This window comes from Callorhinus ursinus, unplaced genomic scaffold (genome assembly GCF_003265705.2).
Source record: "Callorhinus ursinus isolate GAN/ISIS: 27379988/994484 unplaced genomic scaffold, GSC_fseal_2.0 scaffold55, whole genome shotgun sequence".
NCBI classification, from domain to species: Eukaryota; Metazoa; Chordata; class Mammalia; order Carnivora; family Otariidae; genus Callorhinus; species Callorhinus ursinus.
This window is the reverse complement of record NW_027397117.1, coordinates 501,585-528,437: the sequence shown is the minus strand read 5'-3', so window position 1 is coordinate 528,437 and position 26,853 is coordinate 501,585. Positions and strand designations below refer to the sequence as shown.

Below are 26,853 nucleotides of genomic sequence, written 5' to 3'. Positions count from 1 at the left end.
GCAATGTAGTGGTGAAGAGCATGGGAAGCGATTTGAACTAACACTTTCCGGATGTGTAACCTTGGGTAAATCGGCTAACCTCTCTGAGCCTTGGTTTCCTCATCTGTAAAATGGGGAAAGTAGTAAGTAGTACCTGTATCACCGGGTTGTCATGAGAATGAAGGAAATGATGCTCCGCACAACACAAGGACTCAGTAAATGTTAGCTGCTATGATTATGATAATGGTTACGATGTACGGTGTACGGTTTCTATCCCCATGGCCTAAAACAGTACTGAATAAAACAAAGTAAACGTTCATGTAGTATGTGGGAAGCCCACTCCGACCAGCTGTGTCTTGGATGCCACGCCATTTTGGAAGTGACCAGAAATGCCATGTGCAGCAAGTAGCAGGAAGAGCACTTGACAGAGAGTCCAAAAGCCCTTGGTTCTGGACTCAATATTGCTGCCACTGGGCCTTGGACTCTTCGAATAAAATAATGGGTTGAAGCAAATGGTTCTGCTCCCTGCCAGCTTCCGGGGGTTCTGGTTTGAGCCCTGGGCTCCCTTTATCCACCACATAGTCTTCAGGGTTGGGGACACATGGTGCCTTCAACTCCCCTCAACCCCATCTCCGAAGAGCCCAAAGCTGCCGCGAAGAGGGTCGACCCGGGGAAAACATTCTTGGTTTAAGCCCTTGAACCCAGAAACAAAGTCTCAGCCCTGGACAGCGGGTCTTCTCTTGACCCACGTCACTCCCTCCCCTTTGGCCTCATCTGCTCTCCTATCTGACCGCTGGGGGGAGAGCCAGCCCTGACTGAGCCCCACTGGGGGCCGGACCCAGGCCTGAAGGCTGAAGGCTCCGGCCTCAGTTACTCTCTGACGGTGCAGACAGGCTGTGTGTGTGCAGAAGCACGCGCCTGTGTGCACTTGTGGGTATCTGTGGCTGTATTTTGACTTGTTCCCGCCTTCCCCCTCAGGAGTGGCATGACCGAGATTAACTAGAGGGCTGCTAATGCTGTCTGCCCCTTTGCTGGAGCTGCCTGTCTGCTCCTTGTGTCAATTCTGGGGGTACTGGGCAGCCAGCCTGTTAAGATCTCCAAGGGGGAAATGGACCAAGGGTAGGGATCTCCTCCTCAGTCCTCTTTGTCTCAAAAGCTGAGCCCACCCGTCCCACACCTGCCTGCCCACCTCACCGGGGATGCTCGGGTCTGTGTCCCTGCCGTAGCTGAGTCATGGACATCTGCCTATTTCCCTTTCCCTCAGTGCCTCCCGGGGCGAGTGGCTGTAGAGGGGCAGGTTTTGCAAGACAGGCTTGGTGTTTTGTGTTGAAGGAGGAGTGTACAACTGAGGTGTGGCCGCGGCTGGCTCAAGCTGGGGCGGAGGAGGCCCTAGGAAGGCCGGTCCCCGGGATGCAGGGGGTCCGAAGCACGCTTCGCTGGCTTTCTTTCTCCCCTCCAACTTAAAGAGCCAGCTGTTTTTCCTTTATTGTTTATATGCTCTGACACTTTTTCAACTGGGTTATGGGTCTTTTCTAGAGGCCCACGGAGTTCAATATAGAGTTTAAGAGCCTGCCCTCTGGAGCCAGACTACCAGGTTTTGAGTCCTGGCTCTACCACTTACTAGCTATATGGCCTTGGGCAAGTTGCCCAAGTTGCCCACTGAGGTGCCTCAGTCACCTCAGCAGCAAAATGGAGGTAATGTAGGGATGTTGTGAGGATTGAATGAATTAAGGCACAGAAAAAATCTTAGAACAGTCCTTGCCACATATTATGTGCTATAGACATGCTTGTTTTTATTATTACTTCTTATTGATATCTAGAAGCTCTTGATATAGCAAGGGTGTTAGCCCTTTGTGGGATATGAGTTGCAGAGGTTTTAACACAGTCTTCTGTTTTTTCTTTTAACTTTTTATTTTGGAATAATGTGGATTAGAATGCAGTCATCAGAAATAATATCCAGTTTTCCCACGTAGACGTGAAATCTTTACAAAAATTACTTGGCATATATACTTCATTTAAAAAAAAATATTCATTATCAACGTGAGATCTTATGGTATTTGCCTTTCTCTGCCTGACTGATTTCACTTAGCAGGATGCCCTTAAGTTCCATCCATGTGGTCACAAACAGCAGGATTTCCTTTTTTTATGGATGAATAATATTCCATTATATATATATATACAGTTTCTTTATTCATCCACCAATGAGCTTGTAAGTAATGCTATTATAAATAATGCTCTCTTTTCTCCACATCCTCACCAACACTTGTTATTTCTTGTCTTTCTGATGACCGACATTCTAACAGGTGTGAGGTTATTTCCTCTTATTTTTTACCATACAGAGTTTTGACTTTTCTTTTTAAGATTTTAATTTATTTGTTTGTCAGAGAGAGAGAGAGCACAAGCAGAGGGAGAAGCAGACTCCCCGCTGAGCAGGGAGCCCGATGCAGGGCTCGGTCCGAGGACCCCGAGATCATGACCTGAGCCGAAGGCAGATGCTTCACCGACTGATCCACCCAGGTGTCCCGAGTTGTGAAATTTTTTATGGGGTCAGAGAGATCTTTGTGGTGTAACTCGGGAGCGCGGCATCTCTCCGTTAAGTAAGACCTTCCCAGGGTGTCTTGTAGCAGTTAGGATGAAATCCAATCTCCTTACCTCAGCTCCTGGCTGGGGTCCCTTGCCCACCTGCCTGACCTCATGTCTCCAGGTTTGCCTGTGCTGTCACTTCCACGGCGCTTGGGGGTTTTTTATTTTTTTTTCCTCTCACCGCCCCCCCCCCCCCCCCCCCGGGCCTTTGCAAATGCTGATTCTTCAGTTTTGGAAGTTGTTCCCCCACATTCTTCTCCTGGCTTGCTCTCTATCCTCCTTCAGAGCTGCTGCTTCTCCAGCTGCCTCAGAGACGCCTTCCCGGAGTCCCTGCCCACCCTGTCCCTTGGGCCGTGTCCCAGGGCTTACCTCAGCACAGAGCCTAGCCTGCAGAGGTGCTCAGTGGATGTTTGGGGTAGGGAATGCCCTCCTTGGTCCTGGCCTGTCCGCTCGATGAGTTCAGCATGGGCTTCAGGGTTCAGGCTTCAGGGTTCAGACTCACTCCCTTTGCGGTCCTGCCTTTGGCTCCCTGACTGGGCCCCCTTTCCCAAGAAGATCTTTAAGACCCACAGGCAAGCAGGGCAAAGCACAAAGCTGGGGGCTGCAAGGGAGAGGCGGGGGAGAATAAGGACTGACCAGAAGGACGCGGTGTGAAATAGACACGAGGAGGAAGTCACGGGGGAGAACCCCCCTCATCCCTAAAAGCCCATCCAGACTCGTTCTTTCCCCCGCCACACACACTGTCCTCTACCTGCTTGCCTCTCCAGCCCATCCACAGCCCCGGAGGACAGGGTGCTCCTCAGGCCCTGTTGGGGCAACAGCTCCAGACAGCATTGACAGGTTCCCCAGGCACCTGTGCGACACTGACCCCTCCTTTCTCCTCTCAGGACCCAGCAGCCCTGCCTCCATCCTCCTTTGGTGTCCTTCCCTTCTCCCGTTCCCTGGTGAATGTCCCAGAAACTCTGGAGCCAACCAGGGAGAAGCCAGAGGATCGTGGCAGAGGATGCGAGCAAAGGAAGGAGGGGTCAGCACACACCACAGGCTGGCTTCTCTGTCCCCTCTCCGTGAGCTCTCTGCACAGAGAACCTGGCACCCAGCAGAGTCAGTCCCCTGAACCCAGGGCAGTGTGGGAGGGGGACTTCAAAGCCCTATCCGGTACCTTCTCCGGCTTCAAGGGGTGCCGGCTTGACTTCTAGAGACAGACCGAGCCCCTGGGAGCAGGTAATTAGCAGTTCACAGGAGGCAGGGCCAACTCAGAAACACCTGGGTTCAAATCTGTCCTTCCTGGTTGTGTGACCTTGGACAAGTGAGTGAACCTGTCTGAACCTTACTTTCCTTACCCAGAAAATACGGTAGATATTTATTTCACGTGGCTGTAGGAATGTGAAGTGTCTTGCTCAGGGCTTGGTACCTAGCGAATGGGCAATGGGTGAATAGCTCTTCTAACTATATTGGAGAAGTGGTTCTCAGGGTGTGGTCCCAGACCAGCACCCCAGAAGCTGGCAGAAATGCAGACTCTCAGACCCTACCCCAGACCCACTGAATCAGAAACTCCCAGGGCAGGGCCCAGCAATCTGTTTTCAGGAGACAGATGAAGTTTGAGAATCACTGCCACTTTGGGAATGCAGACCGTCATATTCTGAAGTCTAGGACACATCAAAATCACCTGGGAGTTTGTTAAAAATACACATTCCTGGCCTGAAAGCCAGGGATTGAGGTGAGGCCTGGGAACTATATTTTAACCTGAGATGAGTTTGAGGTTGGGGGTAGGGCCGAGCACCAGAGGCTGCCCTGGGGGAAGGTCATGGAAGGCACTTCAGGTAGTCGAAAGCTCCAGCCCTCGGGGGCTGAGGACTCCCATCGGGTGGCAGAGGGGATATAAAGCTGGAAACGGAAGGAATTTGCACTTTACCCTGAAGTCGCTGAGTAAGAGGGGGGAGGACGGGTACACAATGAGGGCAGTGCGTGTCAGACCCGGCCACCCGCCCAACCCCGGGACATCACCCCACAAGCCCGAGGACCCTGGCCGTCCGGGGGTGTCCCCGGCCTCCTCTCTCGGTCCCGCGGCTGCAGGTGGGGAGAGGCCCGGCCCCGAAGGCACCACGTTCCGGGTGGGACGACAGCAGGACGGCTCCTGGGCTCCAGGTGGCGCTGCGGTGCGCGGACGCGGGTTCTGCCAGGGCCTCCCCCGGGGCGCGAGCTGGCGGCGGCGGAGGCGGCAGTGTCCGCGAACAGGGAGGGGACCCTCTGTGAGCCCCACGACGGCGTTAGCCCGCGGAGGGGCCGCCCGCCATGGCGACGTGGGCCGTGGCACCCTGGTTCCACGCGACAGTGCATTTCTAGTTAAAACGACTACTCCGCAAGCTAGTGAAACCCGTCCGCTGTCCGGGAACAGCCGACCCCTCTTTTCCTCCCGTGTGTCGGCGGCTCCTGTTCTTGTTGCCATGTCCACCATCACGGGGCCCCTTACTTCAGGCCTAGCAGAGCTTTGCATCCATAATCTCATTTCGTTCTGAAGGCAGACCATTCCTTAGACCCGAAAGTCGTCACTGCCGTTTTCCGAATCAAAAAATTACCCTTTAGAGGGGTTCAGTAACTCCTCTAAGAGCTCACAGTGATATTGGACGGGACACAGGTCTGCCAGGCTGGAGCCCTCTCCATCCTTCAGGGCCACCCTTTACTGTTGTGTAGGTTGTGCACTGCACAACTCTATAATCAACAAAGACGTATGGAACCATTAGGGCAATTTTCCAACCCATGGCAGTGAAGGGCTTTGCAGGAGGGGCACATTTTTCTTTCTTTCTTTTTCTTTTTTTTTTAAAAAGATTTTATGTATTTACTTGACAGAGAGAGACAGCGAAAGCAGGAACACAAGCAGGGCGAGTGGGAGAGGGAGAAGCAGGCTTCCCTGTGAGCAGGGAGCCCGATGCGGGACTCGATCCCAGGACCCTGGGATCAGGACCCTAACTGAAGGCAGACGCTTAATGACTGAGCCACCCAGGCGCCCGGGGCGCACTTTTCTAATTTGCCCAGAATTGCTTTCTGGGCTGCCCCAGTGTCCCTGCAACCTTCTCCCCAAGTTTGCTTCTCCTCTTCCCAGCAGGTGCATCTGGCATCAAGATTCCACGGCCGTGGGCGCCTGGGTGGCTCAGATGGTTGAGTGTCTGCCTTCGGCTCGGGTCATGATCCCAGGGTCCTGGGAGCCTGCCTCTCCCCCTGCCTCTCTCTCTCTTTCATGAATAAATAAATAAAATTAAAAAAAAAAAAAAAAAGATTCTACGGCCGCCCTTGGCTTTCTGCAGGAGCCTGGCCCAAGCAAGATATCTAATCTCAGGTGACATGGCATGACACTACTCCTCAGTGGGATCTGTACCTATTAATAAATCCATGCTTGTGTGTGTGTGTGTTGGGGGTCACCGCATCTGCCAGGCCATAACTATGCCTTACAGGTGAGAGTGTCTCGTGAGCAAGATGGGATTTTCTTGGCGGGATTCCTTGGGAGGTACAGGCCAGGTGGATGAGCCCTATGAACCAGGCATGTTGATCTTCCAAGCTGTTACTCTAAGGGCTAAGAGGAGGAATTCTCCCCTTCCCAGGGACACACTGGGCACCCTGCAGTTTTGAGGGTGGACGGGGGGGATCTGGAGAAGATAGACATGGTCTCAGGAGCACTGAGCTCGTTGCATGGATGGTTCCAGCACCAAGTGGGGCAGAGATGATGCTGGGAGTGGAGTGACAGAAGCTGGCCTGGTGTCTGGAGTAGAGAAGGAGAAGGGTATGGAGGACCAGGGCGCCTGGGTGGCTCAGTTGGTTAAGCGACTGCCTTCGGCTCAGGTCATGATCCTGGAGTCCCGGGATCGAGTCCCGCATCGGGCTCCTTGCTCAGCAGGGAGTCTGCTTCTCCCTCTGACCCTCCCCCCTCTCATGTGCTCTCTATCTCTCATTCTCAGGGGGGAGGGTCAGAGGGAGAAGCAGACTCCCCGCTGAGCAGGGAGCCCGATGTGGGACTCGATCCCGGGACTCCAGGATCATGACCTGAGCCGAAGGCAGTCGCTTAACCAACTGAGCCACCCAGGCGCCCATAAATAAAATCTTAAAAAAAAAAAAAAAAAAGGATATGGAGGGCCAGTCTCCTGGAAGTGGAGGAGGGGAGGGATACCTACGCTGCACTGGGCAAGGGGGAACACCCCAGGCTGGGACCCCTGGCCTGAGGGTGGAGAAGGAAGAGGAGAGTTTGATCGGATTGGGGGACCCTGGTCTGGGTGCCCAATGTCCCAACGTAGCTTCAGGCGGTGGTGGGGCTCTCTTGGAATGGTGGCTTCCCATTCCAGGGCTTCCTCTGCTCCTCCCTTTGAGCCTGCACCCTGTCTTACACCTCAGTTCCTTGCTCAATGGATGACTCCCACAGCACAGGATCTGCTCCTCCCCTCCAGCTATCACTGCACCCACGTTATGCTTCCAGGCTTTTCTCTATTGCCAAGGAGCAGCCAGGACCTCAGGCCTGACTCTTTTAAGTTGCATCAGGATACCTGCTGCTTCCTGCCGCGCCTGGTGGGCCTGGCTGTTGTGGGCACATCCATACAGGCATCCTGAGCTGCTGCTTCTGGCTGGGAGTGAGGCTTGGGGGGCTGGATGGGGAGGCTGCCTTGGCCAGTGGGGTGGGGCGGATGCTGGAGTCCTGAGGAGAAGTGAGGATCCTGGGCAGGAGAGGGGAAGAGGCTGGTTGCCCGGGATGCCAAGGGGAGGGGACCAGCTCTTGGGTGGCGGCAAAAGAGTGAACTCAGTGTGTGTGAGTGTGAGTGTGTGTGAGTGTGAGTGTGTGTGTGTGTGTGTGTGGTGTTTTGGGGAGGGGTTGTTCTGTCTGGAACACAAGCTGCTCAGAGATCAACTAATATAGCCCCGCCATTAAAAATGAGAAGACTGAGGGATGTGAGTCCCTCCTACTCCTCTCTCTGTCCCCAAGAACAGACTTTGGACCGGGGGCTGCACTGTGGTATCTGTGTGCACATGCACTCCTTCGGTGGCCCCACACTGGTGTGGAAGGCCTCTCTCTGCCACGTTCACTTCTTGCTGGGCTACCCCGTTCCCGCTGGCAGCCCCCTCCATCCCCCTAGCCCAGCACCAATCGACTCCAGCTCTCCGCTCATCCCACTGGCGCCAGAGCAACAAGCCTTCCCTCAGCCTAGGATGTGGATAGGAAACGCACTGGGCCTCTGGGGGTTTTCTTAGGTCGAAGGACCGACACTGCGCATGGCAGAGACGAACTTGTGAGGAGGGGGCCCGGTGCTGCTTCCTAGGGCTCTGCTTGCAGCCCAGGTTTCGCTCTCCTAAAACTCAGCGTCTAAGGCCTCAGTTCCTTGAGCATGCTTCCTGGTCACCACGGCCACCTGATACTTTGGATACGATCAGAGACCAATTGTGTGGCCCCCCCACCAACCCCGGGCCTATAAGTTGTTGGAGGCCACTGGATGCGCATGGCTGGACATAGGCCCTCCCCATTAACTTCTTCACATGGAGCTGACGTGGCTCCCGCACAGGGGGACCCCCGGTCAGTCATTCCTCTATAATGTCAACACCAGGCTCCCCTCCCCAGTGCCTCCAACGCTCCGCCCGCCTCCTCACTGTTTCCTTTGGCAACTCTCTGGAGCCTGGGAAAGCCCTCTCAGGACAAGATGATCCTTCAAGACCAAATCCTTCCCACTATGGGGCCTCCAGTCTCAGCTCTCCAGGGATGGGGATGCTGCCAAGATGAGTGTGTGGGTGGGACCCCGGGGAACATGGTAACCAGAGTCCGAGGTGCAGCCCAGACCTGTCCTCCTAGCTGTATTAGTTTTCTGGGGCTTCTGGAACAAGTTGCCACAAACTCAGTGGCGTCAAACACGAGAAATTCATTCTCCTCCAGTTCTGGCGGCCAGAAGTCTGAAATCCGTTTCCCTGAGCCGAAATCAAGGTGTGAGGAGAGTTGTGCTCCCTCCTGAGGCTCTGGAGGAGAATCCATTTTTTTTTTGCTTCGTCCCGCCTCTGGTGGCCACATCACTCGGGTCTCTGTCACATTGTCTCCTTCTCTTCTGTGTCACGTCTCCTGCTGCCTCCCTCTTTTAAGGACATTTGGGATGGGACCTCATATTTCTGGGAGGTCATTATTCAGCAGCATCCTATACCAGCAAAGCCTGGAGGGGACGGCCACATTTCTCCCCAAGTTGTGCATCCCCAATAGTATTTGCCCAAAGGCCTCTTTCATGCCCCCTGCCCCACCTGCTGGTTGGGAAGCGGTAGGGTTTGTGGGTAAAAACCTGGGTATTCAGACAGACCCCAGCTGTGGTTCTCAAAGTGTGCGCCACGCCAGCAAGATGAGCATCACCTGGGAGTTTATTAGAAATGCAATTTCTAGGGGCGCCTGGGTGGCGCAGTCGGTTAAGCGTCCAAATCTTGGTTTTGGCTCAGGTCATGATCTCAGGGTCCTGAGATCTGAGATCCAGCCCTGCACTGGGCTATGTGCTCAGTGGGGAGTCTGCTTAAGATTATCTCCCTCTCCCTGTGCTCCTCCCCTGCTCACATGTGCACTCTCTCTAAATAAATAACTAAATCTTAAAAAAAAAAAAAATGCAATTTCTTGGGCCATGCTACAGACCTACTAGATCAGAAACTTCATGGTGGAGCCCAGCATTCTGTGTTTTAACAAGCCCTCCAGGAGATTCTGATGCAGCTGGAGTTGGGAGAAACCACTACTTTCAACTCCTCATTTAGAAAAAAGTGAATAAAGGGGCGCCTGGGTAGCTCAGTTGGTTAAGCCTCCGACTCTTGATTTTGGCTCAGGTCATGATCTCAGCGTTGTGAGGTGGAGCCCTGCATCAGGCTCCGTGCTCAGAGCAGAATCTGCTTGTCCCTCCCCCTGCTTCCTCTTGTGCACGGGCTCTCTCTTTCTCAAATAAGTAAAATCATTAAAAAAAATGTGAATAAGACTTAAAGCAAACATACAGTGATTGGTAGGATTAAAAGAAGTTATGTCCACGGAGGACTTACTGCATGCCTGGATCTTCAGAGTAGCTGCTCAATAGATATTTGTAGCATAAATGAAGGAGCTATCCAATGAGTAATAATGGAGTATGAATGGTGTTTTTCACTTACTCGACAAACATTTACTGAGTCAGTTTGGGTCCTGCCTGGTGTGAAAGGTAATTCCCCACAGTCCCTGACCTTGCCAGGTCACAGTGGAGAAGGAGTAAACTGATGTTCACAGTGCAGGGTGAGAAAGGCCCCAGCTAAGGGGTGTTTGGATGGGCTGTACGAGACGAGCCCACAGATGGAAGGAAGGAAACCATTGCTTTTCGTGCTTTCACACATGCATTATTTTTTCCAACTCTGAAAAGAGCACTAGGGTACGGTCTGTTTCCTATGCTGACTTGCCGTGTGCCCACGAATGAAATGCTTGGCCTCTGTGCACACGGATGCATTTCCTCATCTGCAAAATGGGAATCAGCACACCCCACGGGGTTTTGCTTTAAGCAGCATGCACAACGCCTAGCTTAGGTTCTGAAAGATGTTCAATCTCTTCTTGTAATTTCCCCCAGCAATCCTGTGATGTAGGTGTTAACATTCATTTTAAGTCCAGAAGGGAGAGAAACCTAGGCCAAGGTTAGTTATTGCAATTGGGCCGGGGCAGGGCCCAAACTGAGGCCTTGAGCCCCCCAGCAGCAGCGGGGCAGAGGATGAAAGGGATGGTTACTATCTGGAGAGCTCCTTAATTTACATAACAAAAGGAGGCGTCCGAGCTCCTAGGAGGAACCCTTAGGGCGGCTACCCCCGGGCTGGCCCTCTCCCGCTCCAGCTCCCAGCTAGAGGCTTGTGGGAAGCACAGTTTCTTCAGCAAAGCTGCAACCGAGTCACAAGCCGGCTTTGATTCAAGGGGAGGGGACACAGACCTCGCCTCTCAAGGAAAGGAGTGTCAAAGATATTTTGGCCATTAAAAAAAAAAAAAAAATCGGGCGCCCGGGTGGCTCAGTTGGTTAAGAGACTGCCTTCGGCTCAGGTCATGATCCTGGAGTCCCGGGATCGAGTCCCACATCGGGCTCCCTGCTCGGCAGGGAGTCTGCTTCTCCCTCTGACCCTCTTCCCTCTCGTGCTCTCTGTCTCATTCTCTCTCTCTTAAATAAATAAATAAAGTCTTTTTAAAAAAATCATCACATCACACAAATCCCAAATTGTCAGAATCAGGGATAGTGTTTACAACGTGAAAAGAGTAATTTTCTCTTATTCTTTTTTTTAAAGATTTTATTTATTTGACAGAGAGAGACACAACGAGAGAGGGAACACAAGCAGGGGGAGTGGGAGAGGGAGAAGCGGGCTTCCCGCCGAGCAGGGAGCCTGATGCGGGGCTCGATCCCAGGACCCCGGGATCATGACCCGGGCTGAAGGCAGACGCTCAACAACTGAGCCACCCAGACACCCTAAGAGTACTTTTCTCTTTTTTTTTTTTTTTTAAAGATTTTATTTACTTATTTGAGAGAGAGAGAGAATGAGAGATAGAGAGCACGAGAGGGAAGAGGGTCAGAGGGAGAAGCAGACTCCCCGCCGAGCAGGGAGCCCGATGCAGGACTCAAGCCCGGGACTCCAGGATCATGACCTGAGCCGAAGGCAGTCGCTTAACCAACTGAGCCACCCAAGTGCCCCGAGTACTTTTCTCTTATTTGACATTTATTTTCTCTCCCTGTGGCAGGCCAGGGGGCTTGGAGTCAGTGTGCTGGGCTGCAGCCTGAGCTCTCTTCTCTGGATCAGGAGAAAGGAGTGGTGGGCTCAGGCCCCAGTACTTCAGGCTTGACCTTCTGCTGCGGGGAGGGGGGTCTATCCTGCCAGCCCTGGGGATCAGGCAGGATGGGAAAGGGGGGCTGGGAGCATGGGTGTGTGTGGGGCTGAGGGTGGGTTACAGCTGATAGAAGTGCAAGGTCAGCAACCCATCCTCTGTCACTCCCTGTGTGACAGGGACATAGTGTGGAAATGTCTCTGGGCTGGCCCCCACCTGTAGGCAGCAGCCAGTTGGGGAATGGGAGATGGGAAGTGAGGGTCCCTGCAGGTAGGGTTTGCAGAGGGAGGGTGGTGGGCGAGGGCTGTTGCCTCATTTCTTTGACTTGGCTTGGCTGTACTGGACGGTAGCTTCCTGTGGGGCCTTTGCCCTTCCCCTGCCCTCTCCTCCCTGGCAGGACTCCTCAGCTGCCCTCTGCAATGGTCCCAGCCACTCCGTGGGTCACTGCATTGGAGATCTCCCACTGCCACTCACCAGCATGGTCCCTTGAAGGACCTCTGACCCTATCCTGTCTCCAGTCCCAGCTAACCCACCCATAGCATCTGGCCCAGCAGAAGCTCAGGATGACCTTGAATGACCCCTTCCAGCACTCAGACTCACCTTCCCCAAACAAGGATCCAGGTCTGGAATCACCCCTCTCAGATGACTAAAGGGAACATCAATACCTGGTGGGGTCTAACCCATCAAGACAGAACCTAAGGGCCTCAAGTGTGACCTCTTTCTGGGGGCCTGTGTCTCTTTCCCTCTTCCCTCCTCTCCCCGCCCTTCCCTGGATGGGAGATGATGCAGAAGTGGGAGCTGCCCAGCCTGTGGGGGGCAGGGGAGGGGTTAGTTGATGAGAGCTTGGGCACGGCCCCCTCACTTGGCAATCTCAAGTAGTGGGGTCAGGGAAACTTCTCTGCTTCTCCTCTCTTTTGCTTAGAGTAGAGGGGTGGGGGCAGTTACTGGACAATATTTTAAATTTCTCTCCTAACTCCTTCCTCCAGGGTTCCCCCTTCTCGCCTTCTGCTGTCCCCAGACAGGGCTTGGTTTGGTGTGGCATGTAATTGAAATCCCTCTTTGCAGAAGAGGGTCCAGCTCTAGAACATGCCACCATGAAGAGACTCTATTTTTTTTTTAAGATTTTTTAAAAAATTTATTTGAGAGAGAGAAAGAGCACATGAGAGCGGGGAGGGTCAGAGGGAGAAGCAGACTGGGAGCCCGATGCGGGACTCGATCCCGGGACTCCAGGAACATGACCTGAGCCGAAGGCAGTCGCCTAACCAGCTGAGCAACCCAGGCGCCCCCATGAGGGGACTCTAAAGTTAAGGATAGAGAAGGAGTCACTTGTCAGTACCTTCTTTTTTTTTTTTTTTTAAAGATTTTATTTATTTATTTGACAGAGAGAGACACAGCAAGAGCAGGAACACAAGCAGGGGGAGTCGGGGAGGGAGAAGCAGGCTTCCCGCTGAGCAGGGAGCCCGATGTGGGGCTCGATCCCAGGACCCTGGGACCATGACCTGACCTGAAGGCAGACGCTTAACGACTGAGCCACCCAGGCGCCCCTCATCAGTACCTTCTTAAAGGGGAGTTTTGTTGTTTATTTTTTTAAAAGGAAAAGCAATTCTAAGCCTCTCAGCTGGTCCAGCCAAAAAATATCTTAGGAAGAGTGGGGGCAGGACCAAGACCCCGTCCTTCCCTCACCTCCACTCCCCATCCTCACATTCTAGTGTTTCTGTAATGTCATTTGGTGGTGAACTTTCCACTTCCTGGAGGCCACCCATAAGCTGGCAAATAGAATGGCTTGTTCTTATTTCTGTGTCTGCACCTAGGAAGAGGTAGTGGCTAAATTTTAAGGCTGAAATTGAGCAACTGAACTTACTGAATTCATGGCTAGGGTTCCTGTAGGGCCTTTATATCCCTTAGCAACCAAGGCCTGCGGGTTAGTTTCAAGTTTCAGCTCTAACACTTCCTGTGTGCAAAAGCTATCTCAGCCTCCTTTAAGCAAACAAACACAACTTTTTTTTTTTTTAAGATTTTATTTATTTATTTGACAGAGAGAGACACGTCGAGAGAGAGAACACAAGCAGGGGGAGTGGGAGAGAGAGAAGCAGGCTTCCCACTGAGCAGGGAGCCCGATGCGGGGCTCGATCCCAGGAGCCTGGGATCATGACCTGAGCAGAAGGCAGACGCTTAACGACTGAGCCAGCCAGGCGCCCCCAGACACAACTTTTTATCATAGAAATGCTCAAATATATACAGAAGTAAAAGAAATAGTATAATAACCCCCCACGTACCCATCATCTGTCTTCAACAATCACCCACATTTGGCCAGTCCTGTTTCCTCTTCACAACCACCCTCACACACTGCTCCTCTTCCTCAAACCAACATTACTTTTAATTAACATTTTTATTAAGATCCTTGTAGATTCACATGCAGTTGTAAGAAATAACACAGAAAAATCCCTTGTACACTTTCCCTAGTTTCCCCCCATGGTAACCGCTGGAGACTGAATATTTGCATTCCCCCTTAAATCCATATGTTGAAACCTAATCCCCAGTGTGTTGGTCTTTGGAGGTGGGGTTTTTGGGAGGTGATCAGGCAATCAGTACTCTTATAAAAGAGACCCCAGGGAACTCCCTTGCCCTTCCAACAAGTGAGAAGACAAACCATCCACAAACCAGGAAACCATTCCTTCCTAGACATTGAATCTGCCAGCACCTTGATCTGGGACCTCCCAGCCTCTAGGACTATGAAAAATAAATTTATGTTGTTTATAGCCACCCAGTCTATAGTATTGTTACAGCAGCCTGAGCAGATGAAGAGAGCAACATTTTGCAAAACTATACTATCTCAAGGATACTGACATTCATATAATCCACCAATTATTTGGATTTCCTAGTTTTGTACTCATTTGTGGGTGTATATTAATTCTATACAATTTTGTCACCCGTGTAGGTTCCTGAAGCTACCACCACAGTAAAGGAAACGAACAGTTCCAACACCAAAGGATCTCTGGTATTGCCCTTTTATGACCATGCCCACCTCCCTCCCTCCATTTCATCCCTAGCACTTGGCAATCACTAAATCTGTCTTCCGTTTCTAAACTCCTGTCATTTCTGAAATGTGTTAAGATAAATGGAACCATGTGGCATGTGGTCTTTTGGGATTGGCCTTTATTATTATTATTATTATTATTATTATTGCCCAGCATAACCTAGCCAATTCATCCAAGTTGTCATATATCAATAGTTTGTTCATTTTGATTGCTGAGTAGTATTCTATGGAATGGATAGACCATAGTTTAACTCTTTACCTGGCGAAGGACACTTGGGTTGTTTCCAGTTCTTGGTTATTATGAATAAAGCTGCTATAAACATGTGTAGAGGGTTTGAAGTGCTCAGGGAAATGGAATTAGCTACCACATTCTGGGGATCACAGGTGCTTACTGGGTCCATCATTGTTTTAAGGGCTTTCAAGTGGACAGAATTAGGATATACTTTTCGGGGCACTTGGTGGCTCAGTCGGCTGTTTGCCTTAGGTCATGATCACAGGGTCCTGGGATTGAGTCCAGCATGGGGCTCACTGCTCAGCGGGGAGCCTGCTTCTCCCTTTCCCTCTGCCTGCCACTCCCCCTGCTTGTGCTCTCTCTGTCAAATAAATAAATAAAATCTAAAAAAAAAAAAGAATTAGGATATACTTTTCAATTTAAACTAAAATACACCAAGAGTTTGTAAGCTACTTCCTAAATTCAAGACAACAGGGAATTTGTATAACACCATTGATTTTGTGTATGTAACTCTTTTCAGCTATGCCAAAATTCCAGTTCTGATAATATCAACATAATTATGTTTTATCCTACACATTTTCACAGGTTCCTAACATGACTACTGAATATAATTTAAAATTTAAGGCAGGTTTTTTTTTTTTTAAGGTTTTATTTATTTATTTGTCAGAGAGAGAGCACAAGCAGGGAGAGTGGCAGGCAGAGGGAGAAGCAGACTCTGCGTTGAGCAGTGACCCAGATGCTGGACTCTATCCCAGGACCCTGGGATCATGACCTGAGCCGAAGGCAGACACTTAACCGACTGAGCCACCCAGGCGCCTAGGGTCTGATTTTTAAAAATTAATTTTTGTCATATAATAATGGAAAACATAGGTTTCCAAAGTCAAATACACAAAACAAACTATATTCAAAGTCTAGCCTGTTTTCCTTTTATTCTGTTCTCGCCTTCTCAACTTCAGTAACCATGAAAAGTTTTTGAATTATACTTCCACCTAAAAAAAAAAAAAAAACCCGCAAGTATTTACATTTGTATCTCTCTACTCTCACAAATGAATAGTAGAGGGAATTTTCATACTTTCTTTTTCTTCTCTTCAGCAGGAAAGCGTGCAGAGTGTTTCACCCCAGAGATCCTCGGGAACATTTTCTGTGTGTAAAATGCGGGCAGCTATGCATTCCACCTGATCTTCCACAGCAGTTTCTGGTAAGATAAAGCACGAGAAAACTATCAAACTGCAAACTGGTACCCAAACGTGCCTGTTGACTGAATATTAACCCCTTTTGGAGAGAGCCTCAAGAGTCATGCGCCCGACTTAGCACATTTTGCACAAGAAGAAACAGAGGCTCACAGAACTGAGAGGACCTGCCCCAAGGAACACAGGGAGCGGACAAGCGATCCAGTCTCCTGCCCTGTAGTCTAGAAGTCCAGGATAAATCCAAGACTTTCTTTTTAAAAACTGTATTCAACATACAGATACGTATTTTTACAGAGACGAATACTGTAGGGAGCCCTCGAAGGGGGAAAAGTCACAAAAGGCCATAAGGCGGAACGAGGCAGTTAGCCCCTGAGCAACCACGAACGCCCAGAGTCCCGGGAAGGGGCCCGGGGCTGGGCTCGGCGAGCCCCGCCCTCAGTCATACTGGGAAACTGGTCCCAGTTCCGAGGAACGCCAGGAGATGCTGCGGAGGCGCTGACGAGGGAGGGCCAATGCGGGGCCTCCTGACCTAAAGCTGTCTATTTGGCACCCCGACAGAAGGGACTGACAGACACACTCTGGACTCGAGCAGAAGTCAGGTAAAGACTCTGCAGGACACAGACGCCACATCCAGGTTTCCGAAGGAGAAATGGTCCTCGTGAGGACCCGTAGGGCTTCCGCGGGAGGCGGTTCCGAAACTCCGGCCTAGGGGCGGGGCCGAGGCTTTGCAGGCGGGAGCCTGCGGGAGACAGGCTGCCGAGCAACGGAAATGACTCTTAGTAGCGCCAATGGGATGGAGCGGGGGCTGGTCTTCCCGCCCCATTGGGTAGGGGCAAGCGGTTTCCGGTAGCGGCATCCGGGAGGGGCGGTTGAGGGGGCGGGGTGGCGATTTCGTGTCCCGTGACCCCTGGCCTCTAGAGACCTTGCACCCCGGCAGCCACACCAAGATGATGGGCTGTAGGGAGGTCGAGCTGGAATCGGTCGGAGGGGAGGGGGCATTGGCGGCCCCCGGGCCACCCCCAGAACCCCGCGCCCCGGAGCCCAGAGCCCCAGTGCCCGAGCCTGGCCTGGACCTGAGCTTGAGCTCGCGGTCCGAGACCCCCGAGCGTCCCGGCCAGCGGAAGGGGCGGGCGGACCGGCGGGGCGGGGCCCGTAAGGGGCGGCAGGTGAGCTGGGGGAAGGCCTGGCCGCCAGCCCGCAGACAAGCCCGTGCCCGCCAATTCACCGTCCCGTTCTCTGCTCCCAGGTCCGCTTTCGCTTGGCGCCGCTCTCCCCCGTGCGGTCCGAACCGCCGCGGGCCGCCGCAGCATCTAGCGAGAAGGCCGCGGCACCGCAGGCCCTGGGGGCGCCCGCGCAGCAGAGCAGCCTGGCTTTGAGCCTCGAGTTGCAGGCGGCGCGGGCTGCAGCCGGCAGCCAGTTCGATGCCGCGAAGGCCGTGGAGGAACAGCTGAGAAAGTCGTTCCAGACCCGCTGCGGCCTGGAGGAGAGCGTGGCCGAGGGTGAGAGAGAGACGGCCGGCGGGGCGCGGGAGTGGGGATGAGAGGCGCCGCTCACCCCTACTCCCTACTGCGGTCTCAGGGCTGAACGTGCCGCGCTCCAAGCGGCTCTTCCGAGACCTGGTGAGCCTGCAAGTGCCGGAGGAACAGGTTCTCAACGCTGCGCTGAGGGAGAAACTGGCGCTCCTGCCACCGCAGGCCCGAGCCCCGCCCCCAAAGGTGAGGGACCTGGGCTTGTTTCTGTGTCGTGCCCCCTTCCCTTTCCCGAGTGTGACCTTGGCTTTGGGCTCCAATTCCCAACAGGAGCCACCTGGGTCAGGGCCAGACATGACCATCCTTTGTGACCCAGAAACATTATTTTATGAGTCTCCACACCTGACCCTGGACGGTCTGCCTCCTCTCCGTCTTCAACTCCGGCCCCGCCCTTCAGAGGATACCTTCCTCATGCACCGGACACTGAGGCGATGGGAAGTGTAGACGTGGAGGCTCCCTGGATTGCTAATTAATATTTTTGTGTTAAAACTATTTTTCAGAATAAAGTGGTTTTTGCTAACAAATGGGACTCTTCTTGGGAGCTTTAAAATGGGGTCAGGCCTCAGGATGAAAGCTGTCTGGAAGTCAAGTTTTTGGCCTTTTTGGAACTTGGTAGTGATGGCAAGTTGAGAACACTGTCCCACCTCTTCCCCTTTGTTCATAGGTCCACGTCGTTTCTTTGCACTTTTTTAATAGTGAAAGCATGCGTGAGGGGTAGGGGGAGATGGGAGGGGGCAGAAGGAGAGCATCGCAAGCAGGTTCCACGCTCAGTGCCAAGTCAGAAGCAGGACTCCCAAGAGTCTGATGCTCAACCCACTGAGCCACTCAGGTGCCCCTGCACTACTTATTTCTGATCACTTTAACATGTGGGTGGGTCTCAGTCTGTTAAACTTCAGGGAGTCCTTCCCTAATTACCTGGCTCAAGGACCCTGCAAGGCAGCTGGCTATTTGCACCTAGTTATTGAAATTACTTACTTGCTTTTACCTCTAGGGGCCTTGCCCATCTTGTTTACACCAGATCCAAGAGTGCTCAATTTATTTGTTGAATGAATATTCAAAGTTCCAGGAACACCATATGGCTTCTCGGCCTTTTGGCTAAGATCAAGTGCAAAGTTCCAGGAACACTTGAGCTGCTGAAGAGTTTCATGTTAATTGCCTATTCATCCAGTTGCACATCACAAAAAAGGTGGGTGGGTGGTCTGATTAGTAGTGCCTTTTCCTAGCTCCACTTCAGCTCCACTGTTAATTCTTCCAGAGTTAGCCTTCTGTCCAAAGCTCCCGCAAAATAATTGTCAGTGGGTTTTTTTGGGGGGGGGAGGGGAGATGGACTCTTTGCTTCAAGTTTCACATAAAAATTTACATTGTATCCCTCCTTCCTGATTGTTTAGTTGTGTGTAGATTTGACTAGCATTCAACAGTCTTCCCAACCACTGAAAAATCTGTCCTCTTTTTGAGACTCGTTTGGGCAGAGGAAGCACAGGTTGTAATGGGGGGCACCATCCCTTCCCCATTAGCTACAAAGTGCCAGACACAAGTGTGGGGGCCACTGCCCTAAAACATCAAATTTATTGTGCTGTTCTTACATTCCAAACCCAACCCCCTCTCCCAGTGGGGGTCAGCAGAGGGAAGGATTTTCACAGTACCTGCATGCCTCCCTGCCAAACTTCCCCCTCTTAACCCTCAGTCCACCATTTATCTGTGGTCGCTGAGATGCAGCTAGGGACAAGGGCTGAGGAGAAATGGAAATCTCCTTTGGAGAACAGGAGGAAGAGGCTAGAGAACTTGATACCCGCCACCCCACACCAGAGGAGAACAGAGGTCAGCAAACAGTCCATGCCATCCAGCCCAGTGAGCTGGGGGAGAGAGGAAGATGTTGGTAACTCCAGCACAGCTGGGCTTGCTGCTTAGGGTGCCAGAGGTGTAGGGAGGAGGCTGGGGCAGCAACATAGGAAAAGCGTTCTCTGCAGATCCATGAAAGAAAACTCTTTTTTGGAGCCAAAAAAGGAAAGATCTTGGGATACTTCCTTTCCCCCCAGGTCCTTAAGAGCAGTGGGCAGCTTCTTCACACTTTCTGTTCAGGGGGCCACTTAGTGGCTGGGGGAACGGGCCTTGTGGAACAGGTACACAGAACGCTGGAAGCCTGGGGAGAGAGTGTGCAATCAGTAGGGCTGGTGGGACTTCAAGGCTCTACAGGATCTGCATCCTCTCTGCCAAGACCCACCTCACCATCCGTGGCCCCCCATCCTCTCCCAAACCAGCCAACCTTACCTCTGGAGGTGTTGTGGGGTGTAGCCACAAGCTCATAGCTGGAGAAGCCCACCTCTGGGGATGTCAGGTAGGAACTGAACTGCTCTGGCCTCAGCTGGATTCGATAGTAGTTCTTATAGATTGTTTCCTAGGGAGAAGGGCAGGGAACCACTTCAGCTTGCTGGCTTCTCTCCTGGTGTAGAATGATGAACATCTAGGGGAACTATTCACCTTGTTCAGAAAGTACTTCTCTTTCTGTTTCCTTGAGGCCTTTCTTGCCCCAACTAAAGGAAGGATATCCCAATATCCACCCGAATCCCAACTCACCGTGAGAGTCTTTCTCTTGCCATAGGATGACCAAGGTTGGGGCTCTAGGACCAGGATGCCCCCAGGATGTAGATGCCGATAGATCCGGCGAAACATGCGCTTTAGCCCCTCATCTCCCCAGTTCAGATGCACCCACTTGGTGAGGCTGAGGCAGAGCACCACATCATACTCGGGTGTTTGGGCCTCCACCAGCTCATCTCGATCCAGCACATAGTTACCCTGAAGCAAGAATTGGGGGCAAGGTCAACAGAGGCAATAAAAAGAACCACTGCCCCCCCCCAAACCTGCTCTGCAGCCTCTAAGACAGAAAGTCCTATAGCCTTACCTTAGCCCTCAGCCACAACCTTCTCTGACACTTGTCAGACTAACTCCCAAATGGTGCCCTCTTGACTCTCATTTTCTTGCTTTACAACCTCCTGCCCCTGCTTTCTGTTGGTGGTAAGCCAAACATAAAAAGGGAGCGTGGATAATTTTAAATTGAGCAAAGTACCCAAGAGGTCTCCAAAACGGGGGTGAAATTTCAAAGAACAAGGGTTCTCCCAAGACTCCATCCAGTACTTATTCCCACTCCACAAACATTAAGCTGAGTAACTCAATGTTACGCAGAGGGACCTAACCCAGGTTTGAAAGGGAACCAACCTGTGGTTCCTTCCCTGGAGTTGGGGCTGGCAAAGTTCCAGGCCTATTTCCTTTCTCAGGGAGAAGAAAAGAGCCCCAGCCCTTAGAAAACCTTTTCTAGATGATAAGCTCATCAACATCTTCTGCAAAGCCTGCATTCTTGCAGGCTTAACCCAACCCACCACCACCAACTGTTTCTGCGGATGGCCAAACTGGAGTGTTCTATGGAGAGCTATGTGCAGTCAGGGGACAGACACTCTGAAGACACAATACCCTCTCCTCTTGCAGAGGACTCTGACTCTTCCCTATCCCACTATCTAGGGTCAACATGAGGTTGACCAAGCCACTTGGGGTTCTGACCACCAACATTCTTCAACCAACTCTGGATTGAAGTCCCTATCAAAATATTAGGCACTACCCTAAATCCTGCTCCCACCCCAAGGCATTCCGTGTCTGACACCTATTCTTTCGTGCACCTCCATTCAGTGCCTTGGAGGACAACTTTCCATCTGGATCAAGTCTCCGAGTGAGCAGCAGCAGTAAGGGAAGGTGGACTAGTCTGGATTACAGTCCAGGCCGGGAGCAGGGCAAAAGGAGTCCAGCCCCATCTTGGGGCCAGCAGTCACGACAAAGGAGCCCAGGTGAAAGCCCCCACCTTTCCAGGTTATAGAAAGGGAGACACTCAGCAGAGTCACTCACAGATTCAGACCCTTGAGGATCTGCTTCTAGCAAAGAGTGCATGCAGAAATCCCTCTGGGTCTTAACTTTCCTGGGTCTTGTTCCCATTTAATCTCATCTTCACACCTGGCCCCTATCCCAAGAGACTTCGGACCCTCTTACCGTGACGAAGACAACATTGTTGGGGAAGACTGATGTGTCTGCTCCATCCAAGGGCACTTGGGGTGCAGCAATGGGACCCCGGCTGGCTGTCAGTGAGGCTGGGAAGCAGCTTCTCTTTCGGACGGTTACAGTCCCTTCCTCACTCTCTGCTCCTGGGTCCCCCTCAGAAGTCTGGGATGGCAGACGCAGCTCCTCAGACAGGTAGTGTCGAATATTTTGGCGGGCTGAGTGGATGAGCCGGGAATCGATATCCAGGCCCACCATGCGGGATGGACCCCACTTACAGGCAATGCTCAGGGTCAGATGGCCCACATTGCAGCCCAGATCTAGGACGTCCCGACCCCGAAACCACTCAGGCTTCAACACTCGAAGGCGCCCATCCTCACAGGAAGGATTGCGGTAACCATAGTACTTGCAATAATTCCCATACTGGAACTTGAGCTGTTGCTTTTTGAAGCCTGCTGCAGGTAATGGGTGGAGGTGGTGGTGGTGGTAATGGTGGTGGTGGTGGTGGTGGTGGTGGTGGCGGCCTCCCCCACTCCCTCGGCCCTTTTCCTTGGGACCCTGGCCTCCACCCCTAGCCCCTGCCTCTGACTTGCTGGAAGTCCTGCGACGTTTGCGATGTCGTGAGGAGGAAGACGGGGGTGCAGAGGTAACTGAGGCAGCTGGAGGGGCTGAAAGGGAGCCTGAGGGACCCTGTAGGGCAGATGGAAGGGGAGACACGACCTCATCCCTGCAGTTGATGGCTGTGTTGAGTTCATAGGGCTGGGGGGCATCCCGGTTCTGGCCCCTATGCCGCTGCTGCTGTGTGGTGCCCTCCCCATGGAGTGAGGGAGTGAGGGGGGCTGGGGGGAGCACAGAGTGGCTATCATTCCCTCCAGTTGCCTGCTGCTGCTGCTGGTGGTGCTGTCCCCGGTGTCTATGCCGCTTCCGACCAGTCTTGAGTGGCGATGCAAGAACTACCTGGGCCTCATCAGTGCAAGTATTGAGACTGAGCGGGTCAGTAATATCTTTGGGGATGAGGATTTCCACTGGATCTCGCCCCTTGGCCGGAAGTGGAGACGACTTAGGGGTCTCTGCATTGAGTGCGCGGCTCACTTCCTCATCCAGGAGACTATTCAGGTTCAGTGGATCAAAGATATTGCCCCCCAGGAGAAAATTGGAGGGTAACACAGAATCACAGTCCGAATTAACCCGCCTGCGTCTCTTGAAGGCCGGATGTTTGAAGCCTCCACCACCCCCACCTACGTTACAACTATTTCTCCTCTTGCCCCCGCCTCCCCCAGGGGGCCGGTGGGGCTGATAGCCATTTCGGGGTCGAGGAGGGGCAGGGGGGCCCAGTTCTGTTCCGCCCCCTCCCCGTCGCTCCTCCCCCACGTCAGGGGGAGCTGCTCGCCCGTGGGGATCCGACAAGCGCGCCTCCCCATGCGACTGCGCCTGGGGGCCGCCCCCTCGTTGCTGCTGCGACTGGCCTCCCCGAGTGGATGTAGCCCCAGGGTTCTCCTTGCCAGCCCCAGGAGCCGGGGCCCCCGCCGAGTGTGCGCGCGGGCCCGGCCCACGCTGCGTCCCGCCGCAGAGCTCCCCGGAGGCGGCCTCTCGGTGCGGTTGCACCGTGGGGCCGCCCCCTCCGCCCGACTCATCTTTGAGCGGCGGCGGCGGGGCCGGCACCAGAAACGGCTCCTTCTCCGCCGCCATCTCGATCATTTCCTCCCCTTATTCCGTCCCAGTCGAGGGCAACGAGGGGGGTGCCTGGGGGCTTAACCCCCCTCCCTAGAGCCCGCTCCCTTCCCCCCCTTCCCCGAGTGCGCGCGCAGCTCTGCTCTTCTCGCCTAGTCTCGCGCCCAAGCGCCTCCCCCGAAGCGCGCCCCACTCGCCCGCGAGACCAAAACAAGATGCCCGCGAGAACCGAACTCGAGGAATCAACCGCGCGTGCGCCGACCTCTTTCTCCTCCACCACTACCGCTTCGCCGCGAGCGCGCACTGCTAGAGCGCGTTCCTCTCGCCCCTGAATCACGCATGCGCACTCCGCCACCACCCTGGTTGCGCGCGCATGAGTACGAACCAACTTAACGGCTCCGGGAGTTTAAATATAGCCCACCTCAGCCCCCCCAAAAAGCCCACCACCCCAAACTGACACCCTACTTCCCTTCGCAGCTCTGTCCGTCCCTACTGATATCCTTTGTCTCTGCCGCGCGATCCCACCCACCGTAGGCGGGGGACGGGGAGCTGGTGTGAAAAGGTCTCCTTGACACCCGACCCTTGTTCCTGAGGAATGAGTCTCAGCGGTCTCCGCCCGGCTCTAAACCCAGCAACCTCCCTACCCCGCCTCCTTCCTCCCCCTAGCGGGCAGCGCCTGCGCACACCCTTTTAGGCTTGCGCGGGTAGATACAGCACGTGCTGGAGCTAACGCCCCGCCCTCCACCCTAGGGGCGGGGACTGTTACGTCGCTTCCTCAGATTTGGTACACGCAACGTGCGTCAGCACGACTTGGAGGGGGCGTGTCCAAAGAGTGGGGCGGACCTCATGAATTATTCATAATTTGGTCGCCTTCCTCCCCATTACCCCCCCTACTTAGAAAGGCTTCCGAGGGAACGGAGGGTGAACCTAAAAGTAGAGGAAGGGAAGGAGAGGAGCGTACAGACAGTTTTCCTACGAACTGTTCTCAGTAAAATACAATAAGTCATTGTAACTCACCCCCCTGGGAAATAGTCTCTGCTGAACTGAAAAAAAAAAAAAGGCACTAAAACAGCCGATCTTGTCCAACTTCCTCTTCCCCCGAAATGGCCGAGTCGTTCTCTCGCTCCTTCGCCTTACCCCATTCGCGATCACCTGGGGACACCACGCCCTCCTCTCCGACTCCACACCCACAACCCTAGCACCAACACCTCCTCCCACCACCCGACGCCTGCGCGCGAGCCCCCAGCCCGCGGACTGCGACTCGACGCCCACCACAGCCACCAATAGCAGTACATTCACTACCACCACCGCCACCTCGCACGCAGGCCTTCCCAAACACACGCTGGCTTCACGCAGCCTTATATAAAAACGAGTGTGGGCGGGGAAGAGGGTTCGGCCTTGGGCCCCCTGCCTCGGCCAATGGGGAAGAAGCTATTCGGCGCCCTTTCCACAGGGTGCTAAGGTGGCGCGTTCTCCCTGCCAACAGAGCTTGGGGAGTGGGTCCTGTGGCAGAGAAGAAGGCGGGAGAGGCGAGAGTGGCGTTGCGGATAGTCTCAACTAAAATATCAAGACAGGGCGTGAAGGAAACTAAAAGGAAGAATAGGAATCAGGAAACGAAAAGGAGAAGGAAAAGGCAGTCTGGGGTAGAAAGAAAAGTTAGTAAAAGAAAGATGTGCTTCATGAACGATCAGGCGCTGCTCCTGCCGCCTAAAAAAGTGAGGCCACTAAGGATTATGGGATTTGTAGTTTTACGGGGCGTTCGATTGGACTATGGCGGAAGTAACAGTTGCGCAAACGCAGAAGCAGCTCCAACTGCGCATGCGTTTCAGTCCTGGACGCATACCGCTGGGGTGGCAGCGAAGCTAGTGCGAGTCCTCACGCCTTTTCTTGGTGGCGGGAAAACTGGGTCGCGGTTGGAGGGGTTTGCAGAATTGCTGCAGTGGCTCATTCTGCTCCTTGCCTTTAGGTTCTCCTTGTTCCAGAAGGTAGCTGGCTCTTTTCTGGTTGCAGATGAAAGTGCTAGGCGCTGCAAATCATCGCACCCGTCCCCTGAGGAGTTTTCTCTTCAGGACCACAACCAACTCTCATCCCTCCTTAGAATCTCTACCGGAAACCTACCCGCAACAAACAAACAAAAGTCACCCAATATTCTGGCGGGCAACGACGGGCTGAGAGGGAATGAGGATGCTGGTGCCTCCACCGGGGGTGGGGACGCGGGCAGGCAGCTGAGGGGAAATTATGGCGGGGGTTCCTGAGGTGAAAGGGAGGCTAGCAAGCCATTGTTCTATCCACTGAGGGGAGTCAAGGACTTTTTGGCTCTGGTACCTTCGATCTTAATTGCCGTCCTTAAGAGCAAATTGGTGAGGGAAGAGAGCGGGAAAATGCGGATCCCCAGAAATTCTTCCCTCTGGTTTGAAAGGCGGAATTCGGACTTTTACTGTTCCAGACCTTGGGACCTTGTGAGGGGAAATGGTGCAGGGATCTGGGAGTTCATAGGAATGTGCTTCTTTAAGTGAAAGCAACACACAAAGTCGAGTTAGAGGTCGGTAACGGGCACCTGTGGAAGTGTTGCAGCTGGCAGATAGCAAGAGTTAGAATGAAATCAGCGCTCACGAAAGAAAACCAGTGTTTTGGTGCTAAGAAGCCCTCTGAACGAATAAGCCTCCGTTCATTTATTGATAGGATTCTGTACAAGGTTTAGTTCAGGCAAGTTACCACAGTAAATGTCTTGTTAGGTGTGGGCAGTAAAGGTAGCTGGAATCTTGTTTTTACCTTCTTTCTTGTGAAATTATGCTGGCTGAGGAAAAAAAAAAACCCACTATGGTTATTAATGGAGGCATGAAAATAAGCAGGAGTCCACATGCCGTTAGACATTGATGCCAAAAGGAAATCAGGCTCCAGCTTAAAGGAGATTTTAAATAACCTGTTCCACGCTCGTGGAGCCTGTGCAGACTGTGTGTCTTGAGGACAATTCTAAAGGGTTTACTTGTATTCTCTTAGACCAAGGATTCCAGGAACAATATAAAGAGGGAATAGTTGGATAGTTAGGAGAGAGAAATTTGTGAACACATTCTAAATGGGGGGAGGAAGGTTAATGGTTTTTGAAAAATATTGACATGACTGAATTGTTATTTAGCTAGATCAGTTCTCAAGCTTACTGGTCTCAGAACCCTTCTATACTCTTAAAAGTTATGAAGGATTCTAAAGATTGGTTTATAGCTATGTATCTTTTATATCTATTGGTATTAACATATTAGAACTTGAAATGAGAACACTTAAAGTATTTAATTTTAAAATAATATGTTATAATTAATTATGTTGGTATAAATAATATTTTTATGAAAAACATTTTCCTAAATGAAAGAAATTTAGTGTGAAGAATGGTGGTGTTTTACATTTTTGCAAGTCTCTTTCATATCTGGCTTAATAGAAGACAGCTAGATTTTTATCTGTTTCTGAATTCAATCTGTTATGATTGCTTGTTTTGGTTGAAGTATATGAGAAAATCCAGCCTAACATGGATATGTAGTTGGAAAGGGGAGGGGACCCCCAGGGGTCTTTGGATCACACTTCGAGAACTGCTGAAGGAGATGATTTCATTTTAAAATCACTGTGATGACCTTTAGTGTTCTAAGTGAAAGAAAACTTACTCTTTTTTGGAACACCTCATTCACCTTCCCTTAGTTCCCTTCATTCGTTATTTCCAAGTTCTTTTTCCCCTTTTCACCTTTCTTACTTATGTTGAGTGGGTAGGATCTGATAGTGCAATTTTCCTTTACTTTCATACTTAAAAC

At 52.4% G+C, this 26,853-nt stretch overlaps 3 protein-coding genes and 1 long non-coding RNA gene across 8 annotated transcripts in view; 2 read left to right on the top strand and 2 right to left on the bottom strand.

Annotated features, from left to right (window-relative positions):
• Nucleotides 1-15,470: 15,470 nt before the first annotated feature.
• On the bottom strand, nucleotides 15,471-17,186 carry LOC141371072 (uncharacterized). Its single transcript, XR_012375694.1, has 3 exons — nucleotides 17,047-17,186; nucleotides 15,704-15,826; nucleotides 15,471-15,620 (listed from the first exon to the last, which is right to left on the bottom strand). It is a non-coding gene; the product is annotated as an uncharacterized lncRNA (long non-coding RNA).
• Nucleotides 16,659-17,874, top strand: PPP1R35 (protein phosphatase 1 regulatory subunit 35). Of its 2 annotated transcripts, XM_025864609.2 has the most exons (4): nucleotides 16,659-16,987; nucleotides 17,068-17,320; nucleotides 17,400-17,536; nucleotides 17,621-17,874. In XM_025864609.2, exons 1-4 carry the CDS (start codon nucleotides 16,769-16,771, stop codon nucleotides 17,792-17,794), a joined length of 783 nt encoding a protein of 260 aa, XP_025720394.1. In that variant the 5' UTR covers nucleotides 16,659-16,768; the 3' UTR covers nucleotides 17,795-17,874. The 2 variants fall into 2 exon arrangements, with proteins under 2 accessions (XP_025720394.1, XP_073740293.1); XM_073884192.1 differs by having other exon boundaries at nucleotides 16,661-16,987; nucleotides 17,400-17,874.
• Nucleotides 17,875-18,885: 1,011 nt separating this feature from the next.
• On the bottom strand, nucleotides 18,886-24,394 carry MEPCE (methylphosphate capping enzyme). The gene is made up of 4 exons (XM_025864633.2): nucleotides 21,383-24,394; nucleotides 19,925-20,143; nucleotides 19,619-19,745; nucleotides 18,886-19,490 (listed from the first exon to the last, which is right to left on the bottom strand). Exons 1-4 carry the CDS (start codon nucleotides 23,084-23,086, stop codon nucleotides 19,438-19,440), a joined length of 2,103 nt encoding a protein of 700 aa, XP_025720418.1. The 5' UTR covers nucleotides 23,087-24,394; the 3' UTR covers nucleotides 18,886-19,437.
• A 48-nt stretch (nucleotides 24,395-24,442) lies between these two features.
• ZCWPW1 (zinc finger CW-type and PWWP domain containing 1) overlaps nucleotides 24,443-26,853 on the top strand; it is a 32,538-nt gene continuing 30,127 nt past the window's right edge. For 2 of the 4 annotated variants that reach the window (XM_025864601.2, XM_025864603.2), the window contains exon 1: nucleotides 24,846-25,044. The gene's annotated coding sequence lies outside the window, so the exon portion shown is untranslated. Of the gene's footprint in view, nucleotides 24,775-24,843; nucleotides 25,045-26,853 lie in introns of those variants that run through there. The other 2 variants (XM_073884252.1, XM_025864605.2) reach the window with 2 other exon arrangements.